This window comes from Sceloporus occidentalis, unplaced genomic scaffold, assembly GCF_023333645.1.
Source record: "Sceloporus occidentalis isolate IW3139 unplaced genomic scaffold, rSceOcc1.0.p SCAF_3, whole genome shotgun sequence".
NCBI classification, from domain to species: Eukaryota; Metazoa; Chordata; class Lepidosauria; order Squamata; family Phrynosomatidae; genus Sceloporus; species Sceloporus occidentalis.
The window spans coordinates 72,927,978-72,948,686 of NW_028316983.1; the positions used below are offsets into that span (position 1 = coordinate 72,927,978).

The 20,709-nt window shown below is 42.9% G+C and overlaps 1 protein-coding gene across 2 annotated transcripts in view; it reads right to left on the reverse strand.

The window, feature by feature from the left end:
- Positions 1 to 20,709, reverse strand: part of PTCH2 (patched 2) — a 72,873-nt gene that overhangs the window by 5,908 nt on the left and 46,256 nt on the right. For both annotated transcript variants that reach the window (XM_089515038.1, XM_089515036.1), the window contains 15 exons: positions 18,364 to 18,559; positions 14,316 to 14,437; positions 12,640 to 12,787; positions 11,714 to 11,845; positions 11,433 to 11,588; positions 10,884 to 10,976; positions 10,639 to 10,764; positions 9,785 to 9,903; positions 8,868 to 9,270; positions 6,725 to 7,037; positions 6,035 to 6,177; positions 5,510 to 5,690; positions 5,045 to 5,328; positions 2,853 to 2,990; positions 1,291 to 1,433 (listed from right to left, as the gene is read on the reverse strand). In XM_089515038.1, coding sequence (XP_089371164.1) covers positions 1,291 to 1,433; positions 2,853 to 2,990; positions 5,045 to 5,328; positions 5,510 to 5,690; positions 6,035 to 6,177; positions 6,725 to 7,037; positions 8,868 to 9,270; positions 9,785 to 9,903; positions 10,639 to 10,764; positions 10,884 to 10,976; positions 11,433 to 11,588; positions 11,714 to 11,845; positions 12,640 to 12,787; positions 14,316 to 14,437; positions 18,364 to 18,559 — 2,697 coding nt within the window. The remainder of the gene's footprint in view (positions 1 to 1,290; positions 1,434 to 2,852; positions 2,991 to 5,044; positions 5,329 to 5,509; positions 5,691 to 6,034; positions 6,178 to 6,724; positions 7,038 to 8,867; positions 9,271 to 9,784; positions 9,904 to 10,638; positions 10,765 to 10,883; positions 10,977 to 11,432; positions 11,589 to 11,713; positions 11,846 to 12,639; positions 12,788 to 14,315; positions 14,438 to 18,363; positions 18,560 to 20,709) is intronic.

A 20,709-nucleotide genomic window follows, 5' to 3' on the forward strand; every position in this document is an offset into this window, starting at 1 on the left:
ATACAATCTGCATATAACAGGGCCTTTATCAGAACAGTTCAATATTGTGCCTCCTTTCTTTCCATCTCAGTAACTGAGACTAGTGTAGCTCTGTGGCCAGCATGAGAGGCAAGCACATTCATCCTGATGATGGCATATACCAGCGCAGTATGAGGAATGGTTGTGGATGTTCTCCTGAATATAAATACAGTTCCCTTCCACATGTCTAGATTCACTCTAAACACATACAGCTGGCCCTCCATATCCACAGATTCTGCATCCACTGATTCAACCACACACACACACACACACACACACACACACACACACACGTCCCTCCCTATTTGTGGACTTGACATCTGTGGGTTTGATCCTTCAAGGACAGCAAGCCAGGGGGGACAAAATGGTGGTGGTGCCCATTATAATCATTGCGGACTTGAGTATTTGCATTTTTTCTGATTCGTGGGGTGTGTATGTCTGGAATGAATCCCTGATGAATTGGGAGGGACGACTGTATATTTTAAATTCCAAAAAGCAAACCTCAATTTTGCCATTTTACTACCCGACTTGGTTTCCAATTTCCACCTCTTAGACTTTCCCAAATCAGACAGACAGGTCAGCTGCCCACATTCATTTGTCATACTAGGATCTAGATGTAAGTTCTATTCCCAAGTCTCAGGTTAGTCTCACTCAACCCTCTCTCTGATGCACCACAGCCCCCTACAACCTACACTGCTATAGAGGAAGGCACCACATATGGAATAAATGGCCCACAGAATGTCTTCATCTCAGCCTCAAAAATTGCTACGTAGAACAGGGGGCTTTTTGGTCCTGGGAGGTTATTTACATTACACAGTTATAGTAGTTTGTGCCATGGTTCCATCCAATGGAATCCTGGGATATATAGCTTAGTGAGCTATTTGAAATTCTCTAGTGGGAAAGAAGCCGAGGTTTCTGGCAGAGAATTCTGAGCAGTGTATGAAAGGTCAAGTGCCAGGATTCCATAGGATCCAGCATGACACTTAAAAGTGGCATCACACTGCTGTTATTGTTCAATATAGATACATCTGTTCCAGGACTGCTATGCATCTCATTAGATTTTGTCTTTAATTCCATTATATAATAATCTATTGTCTGATGTTATACTCTCCAAATTCTCAAAAGCCTACAAAGAAGACAGCTTCTCATTCTGTAACCACTTCTTTTCCTGATAGAGACTGGGGTACAGGACATGTACCATTTTGTTTGCAAGTGTCCCAGAGGACAAATGGAATATACACACAAAAGGAGAAGAAAGCCATAGTACACTACCTCAGAATGAAATCAAATTCTGAACCAGCCAACATAAGTACACCAAGCAGAGTGGAAACGGCACCATCCATCACGGGAGCAAACATATGTTCTAGGGCCACAGTGGAGCGCAAATTCCGGTTGCCAATGGCAGTGAGAAAACCCTGAAAAAAAGATCAATGGTCAAACTAGAACTAAAAAGAGTAAAGCTTGTATGAAGAGACTCTCTTTTTTGAAGAGACTCTCTGAAGAAAACTAACAACCACATTGAATCTCAGTGACCCCACCTTGGAAAAACACAAAGAGCCAAAGGTCCAAGATGGTCTTGAGATTTTTACTGCTGGAACTAGGACAGCCTCATGCAGAAATGAGAGCTCTCACCCTTTTAAATTCAAAGGCAGACAGAGTTTGGGATTGGCTTTTCATTGTACACACAGTTATAACCTTATGTTTACACTTAGACTTTGCCTGCTATATCCACAGGTTCTGCATCCATGGATTCAATCATCCATGCCTTAAAAATATTTTTTAAAAATTCCAAAAAGCAAGTCTTGATTTTGCCATTTCATATAAGGGACACTATGTTACCACATTTTTGTACACAATAGGACTTGATGATCCACAGATTTTGGGCAAACTCCACTGGGGTTTTTAGAACATCTAGTAGATACCTAGATCCCACTGTAATTAGTCCAAGTAGATACCTAGGGTCCATTGTAATTGGTCCAAAAGAACCTCTAACCTCAGGTTTTGTATGCTAAGGAGTAACATATTGATTAAATGTGTATCCAGAGTTTGCTAATCTTGCCATCACTATTGAACCATCACTGTCAAAACTTGTACAATTAGAATATTCTGTGTGGTTTCCACTAAGGTCATTTAAAAATACATACTAAGTTATCTGTTAGGAAAGAGATAATGCAAAACAGTGTTCAGGAAACCCTATTCCCTTCAATATGACCTCATCAACATTCAGAGAATCACTACCGGTACTTTCAGTATTCTTGAGACATTTCCAACCAACCTGCCATACTAAGGATGCATGACACAATGGGTCATGCTTGTGTGAATGTTTATATTTTCTTTGTCATTTTTTAATGGATAGTTTTTGAGATTGTTTTTAAATAAACAAGCAAAAAAACCAAAACCCTCTGTCTTTTTTCCATTTGATGACATAAGTAATAAGCCTTAATTTCCCATGGTTACTTCTCTCCGCTGTTCCTTACAAGCTCTTGGCATGTATTATCTCGGCATCTTATATACTAAACCATTTATACCTAGCACTTTCACTTTTATTGATTTTATTGATTTATAGTAGTATTCAAAAAGGAAAAAAAAAGAACTGAGGAAAGGGAAAGAAATTGGACTAAAAAGGAAGGATAGAAAGGTAAGGTAAAAAACATTGGGGGCATGATGTTGAGGAAGCCTAGAGGCAGTCCTTGCAAAGTGGAGGAACATGACCTCCACTTGTCAGTCTGCACAGAGTTCTAAAAATGCTGCTACATTTTTTGGGATTTGTCTTCCTTCCTTTTTAGTAAGCTATTCATTCATAAACTGCAAGCTACAGGAGGTCTTTCACTTACCAGGGCCACATGTACAGTGAACTCCACACCAATGCCCACAGAAGCGATGAGGATGACCACAGGAATGGCACTCAGTTTGATGCCCATGAGGCCCATGATACCAAAGAGTTCAACTGTCATCATTGCCAGAACAAATACCTGGATTAGAGATAAAAAAAGGGCAGATTAATTTTCACCCAGAAGCCATGGTGTTAAACATGATATTGGCGGGGTACAGACTGTCCAAAAAGGGCGGCCTGCCAGCACCTGGTTTTCCGCCAGAGGGAAGCCTCAGCCGCCAAATGGTGAGGCTTCCCGCTGGTGGAAAAAGAACCCACAAAAAGCGGGTTATTTCTATGCTGCAATGGCGGTGTAACAAGTGCACCACAGGTGCACTCATTATGCAAGAGCCACGCGGTGCTGTGTGGATGCTGCATGGCGCTTGCGTAAGAATGGTGGCGCCTATATGTACAGGGTGCTGCCATTTTGATGCCCTCATCACGTGCTAGGGTTCAGGGGTGTGTGGAAATGCCACCCAGAGGTAACCCTAGCACGTGAGGAGGGCATCTTAAAGGGCTGGTATGTACCGGGCCTATTACACAAGTTGTCTATAGAGTCAGAAAGCAAGGGAATATTCTGTAAAGTCTTCAGTGATAAATATTTTAGATTTTGGCACAACTCTAATTCTCTTTCTTTCACTTTTTCACACAAAGAAAGTTTTCTCTTGATCCATTATTATATACAGTATACACATGCGTGTGCACACACACACACACACACTCCCTAAATGCCCTGTTTTTTCCTTCCCTCTGTCATTTGAGAAATTAGCAAATGAAAAAAGATGTCACATAGCAAAATTAGGAGAAATTATTAAGCATGTATAAGTCTGTGCCATTTGATTATTTTTAGCAGAGAATGGGGGTTTTTCATTGTTAATAATCAAATAGTGCAAACCTATACATAGTTAATAATTTTTAGTCCTCATAAGAGAGGCAGCATGATGTAATGATTTGAGCATCAGACTAGGATTCTGGAGACTAGGATTTGAATCAACCATGGAAACCCACTGAGTGACCATGGGCAAGTTGTACTCTCTTAACCTCAGAGGAAGGCAACGGAAAGCCTCCTCTGAATAAATTTTGCTAAGAAAACCCAGTGACAGTGTCACCTCAGGGTCACCACAGATTGGAAATGGCTTGAAAACACAAAACAACAGTAATCCTCATTATGACAAACATTATTCAACTACAAATGATAATAGCCAAGAAAATATATTACTTTAAAATACTGAGTAGGCATGGTAGTAGTCTAGTGATTAATGATTAACCCATTGCTAACTTTGCTAAGAAGACATTGAAGTACCATAAAAAGGTAAATATAATTTCTGAATTAAGAATAAACATAATTGAGTGGCAAAGGATATTTTATATACCCCTGAATTACCATGGTGCAAAGGGGTGCTAAAGACACAAAAGCAGAAGATTACATGCAGATCACTGTCCAGGCAAGTTCACATAACTCTTCAGCATCACAGAAAGAAGCTGTAGAAGTCAGTGTCCCTAAGATACTCTTCTGCTTTAAATTGTATATGGCAACAGATGTATGTTGGTACTGGGTGTATATATAATGGGAATCTGTGGACAACCCCAACTCCTTAGGGTGTGTACCTATATAACATATATTATACACTGTTAAACTTGTATTCATTGCTAACATATATTTGCACATGCATCCATAGGTACTTTTATGTGTTAATATTAAAAATGAAATATTTCTAGATGCCTTCATTAAAAAATTACGAACTCAGGAAACCACACATTCAGTTTTTATAGTCAGAATAAATTATGCAAATCAGTGAATCAACATTAATTTCCCCCCTTAATGAATTCCAGTTGCAGAATTTGAATCATTTAGTTGTCTTAGATGGGGAGAGAAAGTCTCAGAACAGAAGATAAGAGGAGGCAAAAGGAAATGGGAAGGGAGGGAGGCCTGTGCTAACAGCAGATGTCTTGCATCCAAAAAATCCTTCATACAAACTAGTCTGCATTCTCTAGTTTCAAGGTCTAAAACCCATCTATATTGATTTTATAAAGGCAACAGTGTTTGATAACCATATGGACTTTTTTTTGCACAAAACCATACCAACATAATAAGAGGAAGAATTAATATCTTTGCTGAAGTTAAGTACTATGTTCTTTGTGAAAAATACTCACAATGATACTGGCTGTCCAAGGGTTGAGTAGCAACAGAGTGCACACCAAGAAAGTGCAAACCAATACGATGCCGATGGCCTGCAAAAGCCAGTGGCGCAGGTTAATATATTGCTCCCAAAAGAGGAAAGGATAGCCGCTAGGGTAACTGAGCACACCATGTGTTTGGGCCACTGCATCACAGATGGCACGCACACTCTCAATTGCTGCCACAAAGTCTGATGTCTGCCGTAATCCATTGAGGTAGAAGGGGAACTGTGCAAACTCCAAGGGCTGTGCAGCTGGGACTGTCAAAAAGAGAGGACACCATCAGATAAAGTGACCTCCCAACCCCACTCTAGTCTTTAGGACCCTAAATGAATTGTTCCATTTGCCCACTTTCCCACCTATTCAGTGCAAGAGAGTAGGACTGAAATGGCCATGTGCAACAGAAGATTGAACAGGAATGGGGCTTAAGTCTGCACTTACTTCGAAGGTTCTCGCCAGTGGCATCATACTTGTCATGAATCCATTCTGGGGTTGGTGGATAGAAGTTGGCCTGGGAGGCAGCGAAGCCAAGAGGGTCATTGCTCACCCAAACTGTCAAGCAGATGTAGAAGATGTCAGGGGGAATTATCCCATTCTCATCCACTAGGCGGCGAGTGGTCAGCTGTGGGGCACAAACATGGGTGAGAGAAGTGTTTGGCAAATGTGCCACCACATAGGTGCAATCACTTGGCAGGGAAAGGGCTGAGGTTCCTTCTTGAGCAACAAGTCCCTTTTTCCAAAATCAGGAAGATTTCCTGTGTCTTTCCAAATCTCAGTTTCCAAGGAGCTCCAAAATAGCTGAGGAGACCTCTCCATTCTCTCTCTTTCTCACCATCCCTTTTACCAAGGATTTTTCCTGCTCCACCCAGGTACATCATGGACACATAGTTTCCATGACTCTGCAGGTACCCTTTGCCCACTTGGTCTCCCTCCCTACACCATTTTAGCTTGGGCCCCCACACTTACTTGATTTAGATCAAAAGGTTCCTTCTTGTTGCCCGTCTGGATGAGAAGCTTGTAGGCTAGGGCACCATCCTCTGATCCATTGCGGTAATTCTCTCTGGTGATGAGCCCAGCTGCCCAGTCCTGGTCAAAAGCTGCCTGGAGACCTGGGACAGAGGGAGTGTACAATGAAAGGGGTGCCCTCTATGTCCTAGAAGCAAAAGCTAACTCTTCATCCATTCATGGTTGTTCTTCCTACACTTTAGCACAGTAATGACATCCCTGATAATTGCATCATCTTCAGAGTTTGGGCATGTTTCTGCCCAGACATAAGAGACCAAAGAAAGAACTCTATATTTGAAAAGGTAGAAGGTAATCTGAACATGTATGCATGCAGCTCAGCATGAACACCCACCACAGCTATATGTATGCAAACTGTGAGAGCATATGTATACAAGATACAGAAAATGTTTACATGAGATGAAGGGCATCTGAAAAGTTGCTTAGCAGGGAAATGTTTTATAGGAGCCTGGAAAACAGAGTGGTTGTGAAATAGAGATATGGAATCAGCTGGAAAAATATGTGTCCCCCAGCTACTAGCAAGTTTACATCATGAGCATCCTATCCTGAAACCTGGATGACATCCCATCTCAGTGTTTTATAGAGGGACAGTACAGGCTAGTGAAGAAAATTGATAAAGGGACCTCCACTCACCTTGCAGCCAGTCCTGGAAGTAGTGCAGCCACATCTTAGGCAACTGGTGGTTCTCATCACGGACTACATACTGGATTGTGTTGAAGGCTTGATGCAGGCCATAGAGGGCCTTCTGGGAGTTGGGGTAGTCAAAGCCACCCTTGGTCACCACAAACATATTATAAAAGGAGAAGTACTTGAATTGGGCTGAAATGAAGGCATGCTCCTTTGTGCCTCTTGGAACAATGTCTGTCAGGTAGAGCCCATCATGTACCTTTGTTGTACCGTAGAGACTCAGACCTAACAGTGCCAGGAAGAGGGCTACCACAATTCCCTGAAAACAGAGGAAAGGAAGTGTCAATGTGGCTTCAGACAGACCCAACTCATTCTTCAGAACTATCTCTTCCCCTTGTTGCCAAGTTCCCTAGTAACAAAGCAAAGGAACTACTGGGTGTTGCAACTTTGACCAACTCAGCCCCACTCATTCATGTAGCAGTGGAAACCAAAAGCCCTGGTGGCACAGTGGTTAAATGTCTGTACTGCAACCACTCACTCAAAATCAAAAGGTTGCGAGTTCAATACTAGCCAGGGCTCAAGCTCAATTCAGGCCTGCATCCTTCTGAGGTTGCTCAGAAATTATAACAGAATAACAGAATAACAGAATTTATAAATAACAGAAATTATAAATTAAATACCTTATATGCTATTTCCCTTTCATACCACCCTAAATCAGTGTTCTAAGCAAACTGATCCATTCTGCTAACTTTAGACTATTCTGTATCCCTTGAAATCTGAAATGGTACCCGTAATTGCAAGACTATCTCCTTGCCACATTCCAAGGTTCTGCCTCAAAGGGCATAATCACTTGGGTAACAGGTGACATTTTAAAATATACTGGACTGCCTGGTTATGAGTGTCTGCTTTGCATTTATATGGAATCCCCCACGAAAGAGTAAATGCAACTGAAATAAATGGGAATTATTTCTGAGTAGACATATACAGCATTGCATGGGAAGTTAATTACAGGCTCAGTGTTAGTGCAAACACAGGCATTCATTCTTAGCAAGTGTTCAGATTTCCTTTTATATCCATCCTATATCCCTGGCAAATGTTACAGAAGTTTTGTCTTTAATGCTTACATGTCAAATGAGCCCACCTATGCTCTAAATCTCCCCCACTGATCTTAGAATAAAGCTATTATAACAGAAAACATCCATCCTGATTGTTATAAGAACTATTACCCATGAGGACTCCACTGACTTGCAAACGTAATATCCAAAAAATAAAACTCTTAATGAGTGATATTACTGTCTCCACCAACTGAGGACTGTAAGGGAAAGGGGAGGAGAAATCTAACAGCTTTCTAGGACATGTGGGAATCCTTGGCTTGGTGGACTAGAACAAAAGAGTGGGAAGGAACGTCTTTGATGCTGAAGTCCAGAAAGAAAAAAGAAAAAAAAGAGAAAGGGAGCAAGCTCAACTGAGTTGGCCCTGTTCTTGATTTTTCCTTTTCCTCAGCTGCTGGAAATCAGACACCCCATGGCCAACTGTGTTCTGAAGCAGGCTCTCTCAGGAGTCTATCAGACAAGGGAAATTGGAAGTATAATGCAATGGCAATCCGAACGCAATCATGGGGTTTAATGTTATTGCGTGATAGACTACCACACGCAATTTCGGGCAATGGGAAGTCAGTCTGAGCGCAATCATGGGGTTTAACGTTATTGCGTGATAGACTACCACACACAATTTCGGGCAATGGGAGGTCAGTCTGAACGCAATCATGGGGCTTCACATTATTGCGTGATAGACTACCACATGCAATTTTGGGCAATGGCAAAGTATTTTCGGGCAATGGGAAGTCAGTTTGAATGCAATTCAAATTCACGTAAATTAGCTGAACTAGTGAATTCATGTGAATGCGTTCTGGTCCCCCTTTCTTTTCATTCAAAATTAAGAGAAATTCCTCCCGTGTGATAAACTCCTCAGAGGGTGGTAAGGGAAACACAGATCCCATCTACAATTGGCTATAAAAGTCTGGAAGCCCTAGTTCTACACTGAGGGGAATCATGCCCAGACTTGCACAGACTTGCTACTCAAAATTTTGCCCACTTCTTTTCCTGTATAGGGCACCATGCCACCAAGCCCCTTCAGAATGGCTGCCTACCTTAGTTTGGCTCTGAAGTAGAATGGGTGCGTATTTGTCCCGAGAAAAGCTGGAGAGGTTCCACTGACAAAAGGGCAATGGCACACAATCCTGGGCACCTTTGCCCTCTTCCACTTGTGCCAGAAGATCACGGGTTGAGCTTGCAGGAGTGAAGATTTGTGAGCCCAGAGGGTTGGCAGGTAGGAGAGTGGAAGGAGTGGTGAAGACATGCTGCGTGGGTGGTAAGATGGTGACCACGTGGTGCCCAGAGGGATCACACTGTGTGAAGGCCTGCACTGTAGTCGTAATACGGGTGCTGGTGGCCAGTGCTGGGTGACCATGTGGATAAGAGGGTATGGTGTGGTTATCATTTGCATCAGCATATTCTTGTGGTTGGATTTGAATGACGCGGGAGGAGCAGAGGCTGTGAATAGAAGAGGACACTGAGAAACTACTAGAGTAGGTCCTTCTCAAGTGGACATACTGTAAAAGTTCATTTCCTAGTACAGATTCTCCATGTTGCTGTAACGATCACAACAATGGTCTAGTCTGTGGATAGTCAAATCCTTTGGATGCGAGTTACAAGCCCTTCCCACATATATATTTAGAGGATGTCTAATGGTTTTTCCAAGTATGCTTACTCTATATGTATTTTGATCTGTTTTTAGAGACAAACTTTTGTCCCAGTAAAGAATACTATCCTCAAAATTTTGGAACACCACTACTGCCTGTGCTTTTGATGCTTTGGGTGTTCCTCCCCTCCCTCCTTTTGTTCTGCCCCATCACTTTCCCAAACCACTGTTCCCATGGATAATAGTGCTTCCTTCTTCCAGGAGATTTGATGATTGCCCAGCTTTGACCTGGTGAGTGCAAGAATGCCCCCTCACAAAGGATGGTATTTAGGATTTTCTTGTTTCATCAAACTCTAAACACAGTACCTGTAGAAGCAGCACAAAATGTCAAGCCGCTTATTTTCACGTCGGTGAAGGTCCAAGCTCAGGATAGCAGGAAAAATGAGTAACATCATGGCAAAATTAAAAACAACCACAACAGCAGCCTACAGCAGTAAAGATAAGAAAAAGAAGAGGAATTGAGACAATTGAGACAATCTGAAGAGCTTGGACCATTTTGCAGTACTAGTTTCCTTAAAGCAAACAGTTCTCCCCGCTTTCTAGCTAAGATGGTGAAAATTACATATGACATAATGAATGTGTCTTGCCTTTGAGTCTGAGTGTTTTATTTTATGAATAACCAGTGCAAAAGCGAAGAAGGTAGCTGTATGGTGATTCATAAAATAAAACCATTGAGTCCCACCCACACAGCACTCCCAAGCAGGTCATCCACTTCCTATTAGCAGGGTTTGGCTAGAGCAGGGATGGAAAACTCAGGTCTTGGGGCCAAATTGGTCCTCTTAGAGTCCTAGAGCAGGTCATCTAGTCTTCCACAGATGGTCATGCCCCCTTTTGCTAATATACCATCATTTGGAGTTTTACTAGCCTTTGTACATGGTTTTTCCTAATTCTAAAATATCAGAATGCCTGCTCTAAGACTCAGTACTAGTTGTAAAAGCTTTCATCTATTAAACTACTATATCCTGGTATTTTTGGTTCCATCCTTGTGTCTTCGACCCACCCAGCACTAGAATGCAACTTAATACATTCTCTGTAATCAAATTTGGCCCTTAGGCTGAAAGGTGTTCCTCAGTCTTGGCCTACAGTAAGGTAAGACTCATGGGTATAGGCACTGGGTTCAGGCACATCTGCATGGAAGAAGTGCAAGCAGAGTTGCTTACCTGCAGAGAGAAAGCACGCAGAGCTGGGATAGGCACAAGGGCAGCCATGAAGAAGGCAATCATGTTATTGATGGAGGTGAGTGCTACACTGGTGCCGCTGCGCCGTAGGCATTCACCAGTCCGCTCCTGTGTTGGAAAGGTGCAAATGAGAAAGAATGAGCACAGAGTGAAAGCTGGGCCTGAAAATATGAACAGGAAGCCACAGAAACCCAAAGAATTACACAATAATAGGTACATAGTCTCACCTTGATGGGAACATGTTGGCTGGTCTCTGTGAAGGCATGTGCTAGCAAGAACATATCATCCACACCAATGCCCAGTGCAAGGAAAGGCAGTACCTGTCCAGAGATGGAGGGAAATGCATCAGTATCTGAATTCAAAGTGCTGGTATGACATCTGAAATTCTAAGCGGCCTGCATGCATGATACCAAAAGGTGTGCCTCTCCCTTTATTTGCCTGTCCAGGTCTGCTGGGGGGACTTTTCTCTTTGTCCTACACTGTGTAAGGATTTGGGAGTGCTAGTTTTGGAGTGATTCCTTCTCTTCCTGAAGGCAGATCAAATGCAAGAAAACTGTCTGCATACATGGCAGTTCTGCTTTTTCACTCCCACCAGAATCTCCATCTCCCAAAAGGCTTTGGCTGAAAACTGGACAAAAATGGCCAAGGGGCACTGACTTGTAGTGCTCTGTCATGTGCCATTTGGGCCTCCCTCAAGCTGCCCAACCCTGTGACAGAGAGTAAGTGTAGCAAGGGTTGGCATGAGGGAAGGTGAACCTTGCCAGGGCGTGACATACCTGGGTGGTGGCTGCATTGAATGAGATTCCTAGCAAGCAACAAAATCCAAGTCCTGCTGCCACTGAAAGGGCAACTAGAAGAACCCCAGCCAAGCCAACAGCACCCTGTGATTTGGAGCAGTCCCAACGCAGCATGGTGACACAGGCATATGCCAGCTGGAAGAAGATGAAAGTTATAATTAATACAGAGAAGGGTGTGGATGGGAAGACTGCACACTAGCTCACAACAGGCAGAAAAGGGTCTAGGACAGCAAAGACAGTGGAAAAAAGCTGTTACATACCATCAGCAGGTACCCGCCAGCCACACGAATGGCACTCACATCTGAGAAGGATTTCATGATGTCGTTGAGTGTGGTGGTGGAGAAAGCATGAATGGTCTGGGAGGAATTTGCAGGGAGGGATTCCTGGGCCAACTGGAAAGAAACAATAATGGTGAAATACTGGGAGACAAGGATAGCTTTCTCAGTGGTTTCATTCATACCAGGTTTCTTCTCACACAGATCTATGCGATAGATCCATTTACATGCCTGCCACAATCATAACATGGGGGAATCTGCTTCTTGGTGAAGCATCTGTTTCCCAGTGAAGGAATTTGTTTATAACAAGCATGCTATCTATTCACATGCATCTGCAGGATTTGATTTCTAAGATTTCATCCAACCCAGCATGTCACTAATATTCACTAATATCGTCACATTAAACCTACTAAAGTACATTAGATCTTTCCCCACTGTCAGGAGTCCATTCTGTGTAATTCTCATAACTAATTTGGTGTCACCAGGCCAAAAGGTCACAAAATATCCAAAGTGGATCATAGGCATGAATAATCCCATATGATGAGAGACTTGCCATGACCAAAACAAGACTGAGCAACTCTCAGTCTGAGGACCCAAACTCTCAGACTGAGGAATAATTGAGCAGTCTTTCACCCAGGAAGTATCTGTTCTGCATGCCATTCTACATACTCCCTGGCATTCTTGAATTTACAGGTACACAATCTTTTACATTTATAAATGTGTATTGGGCATGCAGTTTCCACTAGCATGGATCCACATGCACTTCTCCAATTCCCTGGACTTTTCCCAGATTCATTATTTCAGCCTTTTGCAGATACCTTTGTGCTCTCACTCACACCCACAGGCACTTTATTTGCCCCAAGCAGCCCCAAAGCCTCTGCACCAATGCTACACCCCTCTTCTCATCTCACCTCAACAAACTCCCGTTGCCAGGCTTCCAGCACCGCAGCTGCCTTCTCCTCACTCCAGATGATATCATGTATCTCGTAGTCATCCCGATAGTGCTCAAAGAGCTGTCGTGGGCTCATTAGCAGGAACATGCTTTGCAGGGCTTCAGCGCTGCAGAAAGAGAAGCTGGCTCAGGCAAGGAGGCAGGAGTCCCATCAACTATGGATCTAAAGCAAGGACGGGGAACCCTGTGGTCCTCCAGATGTTGTTGAACTGAAGTTCCCATCATACCTCACCACTGGCTATGCTGGCTAGAGCTGATTGGAGCTACATGTTCCCCAATGCTGCTTTAAAGGGTTAGGCCTCGCTAACCTATTCATAATTGCCATCCTTCGTCTTTCATAATAAGACCCAATTTGGAATTGGCTCCCATGTTTTCTTCAGTGATTCTTTCAGTCCACTATCCCTGTCTAAATGTATACAAAATATATGTCAGTCAGGTTCCATGGAAACCAAATTAGCCTCCAAACACAGCACTGAGGGTAGGGAAAGCTTTCCTAACATGCCTTTGATTGCCAATGGGCATTTGATTTGAGCTTGTGGCAATTTGCACATAGGTCACTAATAGTATGAGAATAAATACCTGTGTGTTCTGAAAAGGAAGCCTCCAAATTGGGTGCATTCCAAAATAGCATGGAAGGAACTTAAAATTGCTGAAAATGTACCTCCTTGTAATTTTAGAAGAGTCAGGTGTATTTCATACATGGACATTAAGCTTTGAGCATTAAGAAAGCAACCATATTTTCTGCCACTTTCTGGCAACTTCCTTGCGTACTATTTTAAAAGAAGAATAAGGTCCTATATTATCTTTCTCATCATAGTTTTGTCATTGTCATCATCCCTTATCTTTGTTTCTAATTTTGTCTCCATTTCTTAGCAATCTTTGGCCATGCCAAGAGTGGAAGCCTTCAAGGATACTTCCATTCTTAAGAAATTCTTTCTGGCAAGAACCTTGTGGTGTGAGAAATGTCCATGATGGAATTGCCTTATCAGTGAGCAGAATGTTCTGCATCAAAGTAAATTAGCACTGCAGGTTGGAAGGCTGCGGATGCATCATGGGATGCAGTACTAACTGCAGAGTCTGGGCATCTGGAGCCAACTTTAAAATCTGTACTGGTCTAGATGCATTTGAGATCCTCTAAGCTGTGGATTGCTACAAGCAGGTGTCTGAGCTGCAAGACAACATCCACATCAGCCGGAAGGGACTGGAGTGGGCAGAGGCAAAGGGAGGACAGCTGAGGGAGTCTCAGGGATCAACACAAATTCCATGGTTCAAGAATGCCTGCCAGTTGCTACTGGGGTCAGGTCATGGACATGGACTCCTGCACTCACAAGAATATCAATCTCCACACCTTTGATTTACAAGCTGGCTCAGGAGGGTAGTTTATCCCCATCCTCAATTGTGAGAGGAATAGTGAGTCCAATCTGCTTATAGCAGCCATGCCTTGCCTTCCCAGCCATTCCCCATGAAATAGCAAAGTTTATGACTTTACCATCTTTATTCTCATTAACCATGCCACTGAGCCCACTTGCAAGGAAAAACCATCTGCCCTTCAGAAAGAAATCCTTAGCTCTCATGTCATTTTAGACCTCCTCTTGACATCATGCATGGACACACACACACGCACACACAACTTACCTCTGTAGTTTGCCCTCAGAATCCTTTACTGTGCCACCCAGAATCAACTCCTCTTGCCAGTGCATGTATTTTTGGGAGAAGCCATGGCAGCCACCTGTGAGCTCAGAGGGTATGTCTGGTTCCTGGTGGATGCAGTAAGAAGAAACTGTAAGATGGCAGCATTAATTTAGCCTATGAGCACATACAGTTTAGACTGGTATTGAAGATTACACCACAGTTCCATTAACTCTCTTCTGAAAAGCTCTGCATGAATTCCCTGCCTCTTCGTTCTCACAGTGTGGATTTATTGTAACCACTGAAACAGAACTGTTTTGCTTCAGAATAAGTGATATTATTCTCCTCTCAGTTATGTAACCTCAAATTGACAACAACTATCCAATGCAATAACGTTGACTCTGAAATAACTAAGTAGTTTTTTTTAATAACAGGGATCAAAATAATACATTTTTGGAGCAGGCTAATGTCTGCCCAGGATGAGGTTACTTGACAAGTCATATAGCACTGCTGTATTTTTGCTTTCCAAAGTATATGTAAATCACATAGTATCTATGCAGAGAAATTAAACAGAGATAAGAAGACTGGAAGTTTCTAACTTTCACCCAAGAGTATTATGCTCTGGTTCTCTCCTGATACTTCTAAAAAACAAAGGCTCACAATTAATGTGTGTCCCTCATCCTACAACCATCAGTAAGTCCTCTTTAATGCAACAATGCAAAACGCGTCAAGATTTCAGCCCTGCCCATGAAATCCTCAAAAACAATAGGATTTTTTAAAAAACATATCACTAACTTATTTGGATTATATTTATAACTTAACTTTCCTATAATGAACGAAAGCTGGTATATATTATTAACCTCCAATTTTACCCTCATAACAAACCTGTAAATTAGGCTAGGCTAAGAGATAATAACTGACTAACTCAAGGACACCCTGTGAGGGGAGAGAGAATTGGAAACTACAGCCCAGTACAGACGGGCAATTTGCGGTGTCCTCATCACGAACTAGGGCTAGATGAGGCTGGGCATTTAAATGCCCAGCAGCCCTAGTCCACAAGGACGCCACCATCATGGCTTACTGCCCTCCATAATGGCGCCGCTGGCAGGAAGTGATGTGATTGGGGTACATGCGCGTGCCAATCGTGCCCCTTCCAAGAAGCTGCTTTAGGAGGGGGTTTTTTGCTCCCAGGAGGGAGTGCATCGCAGTGCCATTTGGTGGCTGCAGTAACAATGTGGGGCTAAAAGGGGTGGCACAGAGCTGCCCATTTGTCAAGCCCCTACATCTCTTACCCAAATGCATCTTTCACGTCCTCACACATTTATTTTCTATATACTATCACACTGCACATCTCCCAGTAGCACTTCTCATATTTTCATCGATCCACAATAATAATTTTTTTAAAAATCTGCTTGCCCACTATCACATGGACAAATAGAGGTCTACCGTATGCTGATATTTAGTGAACAAAATAGAGAACTGTAAGAAGAATCACTAGACCTGATCTTGGTGAATTTACATAGCACAATCTTCCTAGTTCTCTCTCTTTGGAGCTGTGTGGCCCGCCCCTAAGGGGCAGCATGAAGGAGCCTCCTTTTTCACCAGATTGGGGCTGTGGCAACTGCACACCATGGCCCCAATCCAGCATTTCCAGGGCGCAAAAAGGAGCCACAAAAAGCAGCTCCTTTTGTGTCCTGGAAAGGGTGTACTAGCCCCCATGGCATGGCTTTACAGTGCTCCTTTGGCACTTTACCGTGCGGATGCAGCACCGGAGGAGTGCTGTGATGCTGTGCACCTTGCTGTCTGGTGTGCGACATCATGCTGCCTGGGGGGTGGAGCTAGGGTGTGCATCCTGTAGATGCTATGCCCTGACTCCGCCCCCAACCCAGCCTTTAAGGCCACTGTGTACAGGGGTTAGACTGCAAAAGATGAGCAAATACAATATTTTTTGCATTTGACCAAAGAGTTGCCCTTGCAGAATCCACTCTATCTCATGTGTCTGTACACCAACACAGGAGCGAAGATCTGCACTTGCTTTGAAGCATACTGGGTGTTCCTTTCAATTCTAAAAAGCATCTCCTTCCTGCTTCTGTGGTGGCAGCAAAAGAAACTGGATAGCTGTAATGATAACAGTCTGGCTTTCATGCCCGGAAATGTGGAATTACGGCTGCAACTCCATCCTCCCACTCTCTGCACTTGCCCTCGGTCATATACGCTGTAATGTGTCTCAGTGTGTGTGTCTGCATGCGCGCGCGCACACACACACACACACACACACACACACACACACACACACTTTGCACGCCCTCTGCTCTCCAAAAACTTCTAAGCTGCCATCTGTTCTGGGACACATTCCAGCTATGACCACCTGCTGGCCAGCACTTGCACTGCGTCTGCCTGGATCAGCACCATCACTCCTGCTGATGTCTTCTTGGCGAATTGCCATACATTCCACACCTCCTCACACCCCTGGATACTGAAGGGCAAAGCTAATGATGAAGGGAAAGAGATGAGGAGGAGGAAAAGGACCTCACAATTAGTTGAGCCCTTTTGGGGATGCACTGCCTGAAAAACATCCTCCCCCCCCCCTTGTAAACCTATAACAATCAAATGAACTCTATGCCATGTTCTAGTTTATTCTCCTCTCCTTTCAGAGTCCAAGCAAGAGAACACTCTAGTTTTTTTACAGCCAGAATGATACGGCCTAAGTGTGTGAAGGAGAACAAATGTGGTATAGTAGTTTCAGTGTTGGACTGGGACTCTGGGAGACCTGGGTTCAAATCTACATTCAGCCATTGAAACCCACTGGGTGACCTTGGGCAAGTCACCCTCTCTCAGCCTCAGAAAAAGGCAATGGCAAACGCCTTCTAAATAAATCTTGCCAAGAAAACTCTCATAGGTTTGCCTCAGTCACCATAAGTCAGAAATGACTTGAAGGCACACAACAACCACATATATGAGCTCATTTTGTGTATAACATTTTCCACTTTTTAATTGGGTAGGTTGATTTAAAAGCAACTATAGAATTTATACATCTGGTTGACTGTTACTCATCAACATGCTGGCCTATCAGGTTATTCTGGACATAATTCTGGCTGTAGATTACCATCCAAGGGAGAGGATTAGGTTGGGTTGGTTAAGGATAAGAATGCAATTCCACTACTCGAAAACATGTTAAAAACAATTAAACCAATAAAATGAAAAATTGCAAAATATAATTGTAAAAAAAGCACTAAGAAGAGGAACAGCAAAACAACAACAACAATTTTTAAATCATTTGCTCATGGAAAGCTCTGGAGGATAAAATGGCCTTCACCTGTTGCCAAAAAACTAGTGTAGTGAGACAGTTTTATGCTGCAAAAATATTACCCATCTGTCTGTCTTTATCATAAAGGACTTCCTCGAGTGGCCACCCTCCACACTTCTGAAAGTAAAAGCATCTCTTCCCTGCCTGTTTCACCTGGGCAAGCAACAACTTCCTGGGCAGGGAGCATTTCAAATTGGGGAAAAGAACATAGGGCAAAAAGTTACATGCCATGTTTCTCAGCCCAACTGTCCCCATCAGATGTTTTGAACTAAAAAGACCACCTCCCAGGGGATCTGATCATAAATCTCCCATTTCCTCATATAGTTGATCTCTAATTGTAGGTAGAGAGGGCTATGATAGAAGGCTGTTTCCATCTGAAGAAACCAAAGCATCCCCTGCACACTGGAAACTAGAGGCAGAGAGGTTGTTTTCTCCTTGAATTGATTTTTTCTGTCTGTGCATCTACACTGTAGAAATAATGCAATTTGACACCACTAACTGCCATGACTCCATCCCACAGAGTCTTGGGATTTATAGTTTTGTGAGGTACCAGCACTCTTAGGAGAGAAAGCTAAAGACCTTTTAAATCTACAAATCCCAGGATTCCATAGGCTAGAACTACAGCACTTAAAGTGATGTCAAACTACTCTATTTTTAGAGGGTAGATGCACCCCCTGTCTGTCTGTGTTGCTCTTTCCACATATCCAAACACACATAATTTAGGAAACAACTCTAGCTCAAACCCACCTTCTTGTTTTGGCTGTTGGGGGCACTGGTAGGACATTCAGTGTCCAAGGGATCAAGGCAAGGGCGCTCCATATAGGCCTGACCAACCTCTGCCTTATCCAACATCTCCTTGAATCCTTCTAGTGATGCAAACTGACCCAGCTCCTCCATCAGCTGAATAGGGTCTAAGTTGGTCCACTGGATATCACGTCGACCCCTATAGAGAAACAGAACATTGTGGGTTAACAGGGCAGGGAAAGTAACCAGATAGCATCACACACTGATATTTCTGACCACAACTGAATTGTGATAATACAGTGCTATCTAGCAAAACAAAACAAAAAACCCCCAAAAAACAACAATGTGACATGAATTGCCATCAATTGTCACACCACAACTGTGATTGATAGGATGTTGCAATATGAAGCTGATTCCTTTGTACTGTCTACCTTGAGTTAAAAGGCTGGACTTTATCAGTTTGGGGCTAAGAAACTAGCCCTCGAACCAGAGTCCTACAGATAACACTCTCCATTCTAAAAGAAGCATTTGTCATTTTCTGCACAGAAAGAAATGTTTCTTTTGATGCAACATAAATAAGAGCTAAGAAAGGATGTGTTTTGCTTCAGAACCATTGTAATGTTGAACATGCTGACAGGCCTGATCCATCTGCAAGATATGCTCATAAAACAGCTGAAGCTGTATGGAGCTGTGGTTGATACACAGTAAGAGCAGGTTTATACTGTACCTTACGGCCCTGTCATTCCATAGCCACACAGTCACTCTCCTCAGCAGCACAACAGACTAAGAAAATCTCCCTATTTACTCCAATTACAAATTACAAAAAAAAGTATAATAACCTCCCTCACTTTAATGACTGCCCCACTTATTCCTCCATGACACACGCTAGGATAGCATGTACTTCTGTGTTCGATCATAACGCACAGCCATCAATATATACTGGTGCAGCGGGGAGGAATCAAGACGACAGAAAATACAGCTGTCTAGAACCCTAAAAAGCACCTTTTGATGGGGTCGCCATCCAAAGGCGGGGTGGTCCGAAAAAGCACTGTGCACAGGAACACAAATTGTTCTGACTAATCTTTCCTAGAGATCTTGAATACTGTGTATTCTTTGAGCTGTACTGATACAACATTGTTTCCCATAACAGAAGGAAGCAGTGTCTTCTCCAGAGGGGAAGCAGCACAACTCACATTTAAGTTGTCAATAGGCAAAGTCACATACTCTGTTTCAACCATTGTCAATCCTGGTCAAGCACCCCTGAATGCTTTTGCATTTCATATCATGGATATGAAAATACCTTCATGAAAAGCACCTCTCTTACACTCCACAAACTACTTTTCCACAACGAGGAGGCCAGTTTCATGAACATTATCAATGATGTTCCTGGTTGTTAATTCATGGCTCTGCTGATCTACTAATTTCTAGGCAACCTCCTGGTACCTTCACCATGTCCATGGTAGGCAGAAAGTGAAGAAGGTGATCCTATTATAGACCTGGTGCTATAATAAAGCTGCTAACATGCTGACTGTCAAATTATTATCCAAGGCTGAGGAGTCCTTGCTGTCATTTTATGTAAATATTATTACTGTTGTTGTTTTGGTTGGGCATTTTCCCTCTCACCCCCCAGGCTGAACATATACTGGATACAGTGGCTATTCCACTGGTTTAACATGTATTTCCAGCCCTGGAATAAGATACATATAGCATCATTCTGTAAAATGCCCTTGATCTGGCAAACTCTGTCTCAGATTGAGACATGACATTTGGCATGCATATGCTTATGTGTGTGATATAAATGCTCAGGTGAAAAACCTTGCTCTTGTGAGCAATTAAGTGCCAAAAACAGTATTTATTTTGACTGATGAATAAGCATCTGGAAAGGGAAAACCAGAAACAAAAGCTCCATGTGCAATTACAGTCTAGATTTTTCTCTTAATTCCACCAAAATTCTACTTTCCCTTCATTTTTTCCCCTTTTGTAATCTCAGAATAGCTGTGTGCTTCATACCTCTTCCACCCTCCCCCACGGGATGACATTTTAAAAAGTACTTTTACAGATCAATAGGCAGGTTACTACTTTTTGAGTCTAGGGATTGCTGTGAACATATGTCCAAGGCTAAACCTAACTGTATATCTGTACTGCAGCAGGCTGGAGCTTTGAGGGTCCTATGGAGAAACAAGAAGCCTAGCTTCAGAGTTTGGATGCTGAACACTGTCTTTCCTAAATGCAGAAAGATGGACAGTTCTATGAATCCATTACTTCTGTACATAGTGTTTATAGTGGTTCGTTCTGAGATTATTTGGCTTGTTAATTTTCTGACACAAGTATGACAAGGAAGTCTTGTGG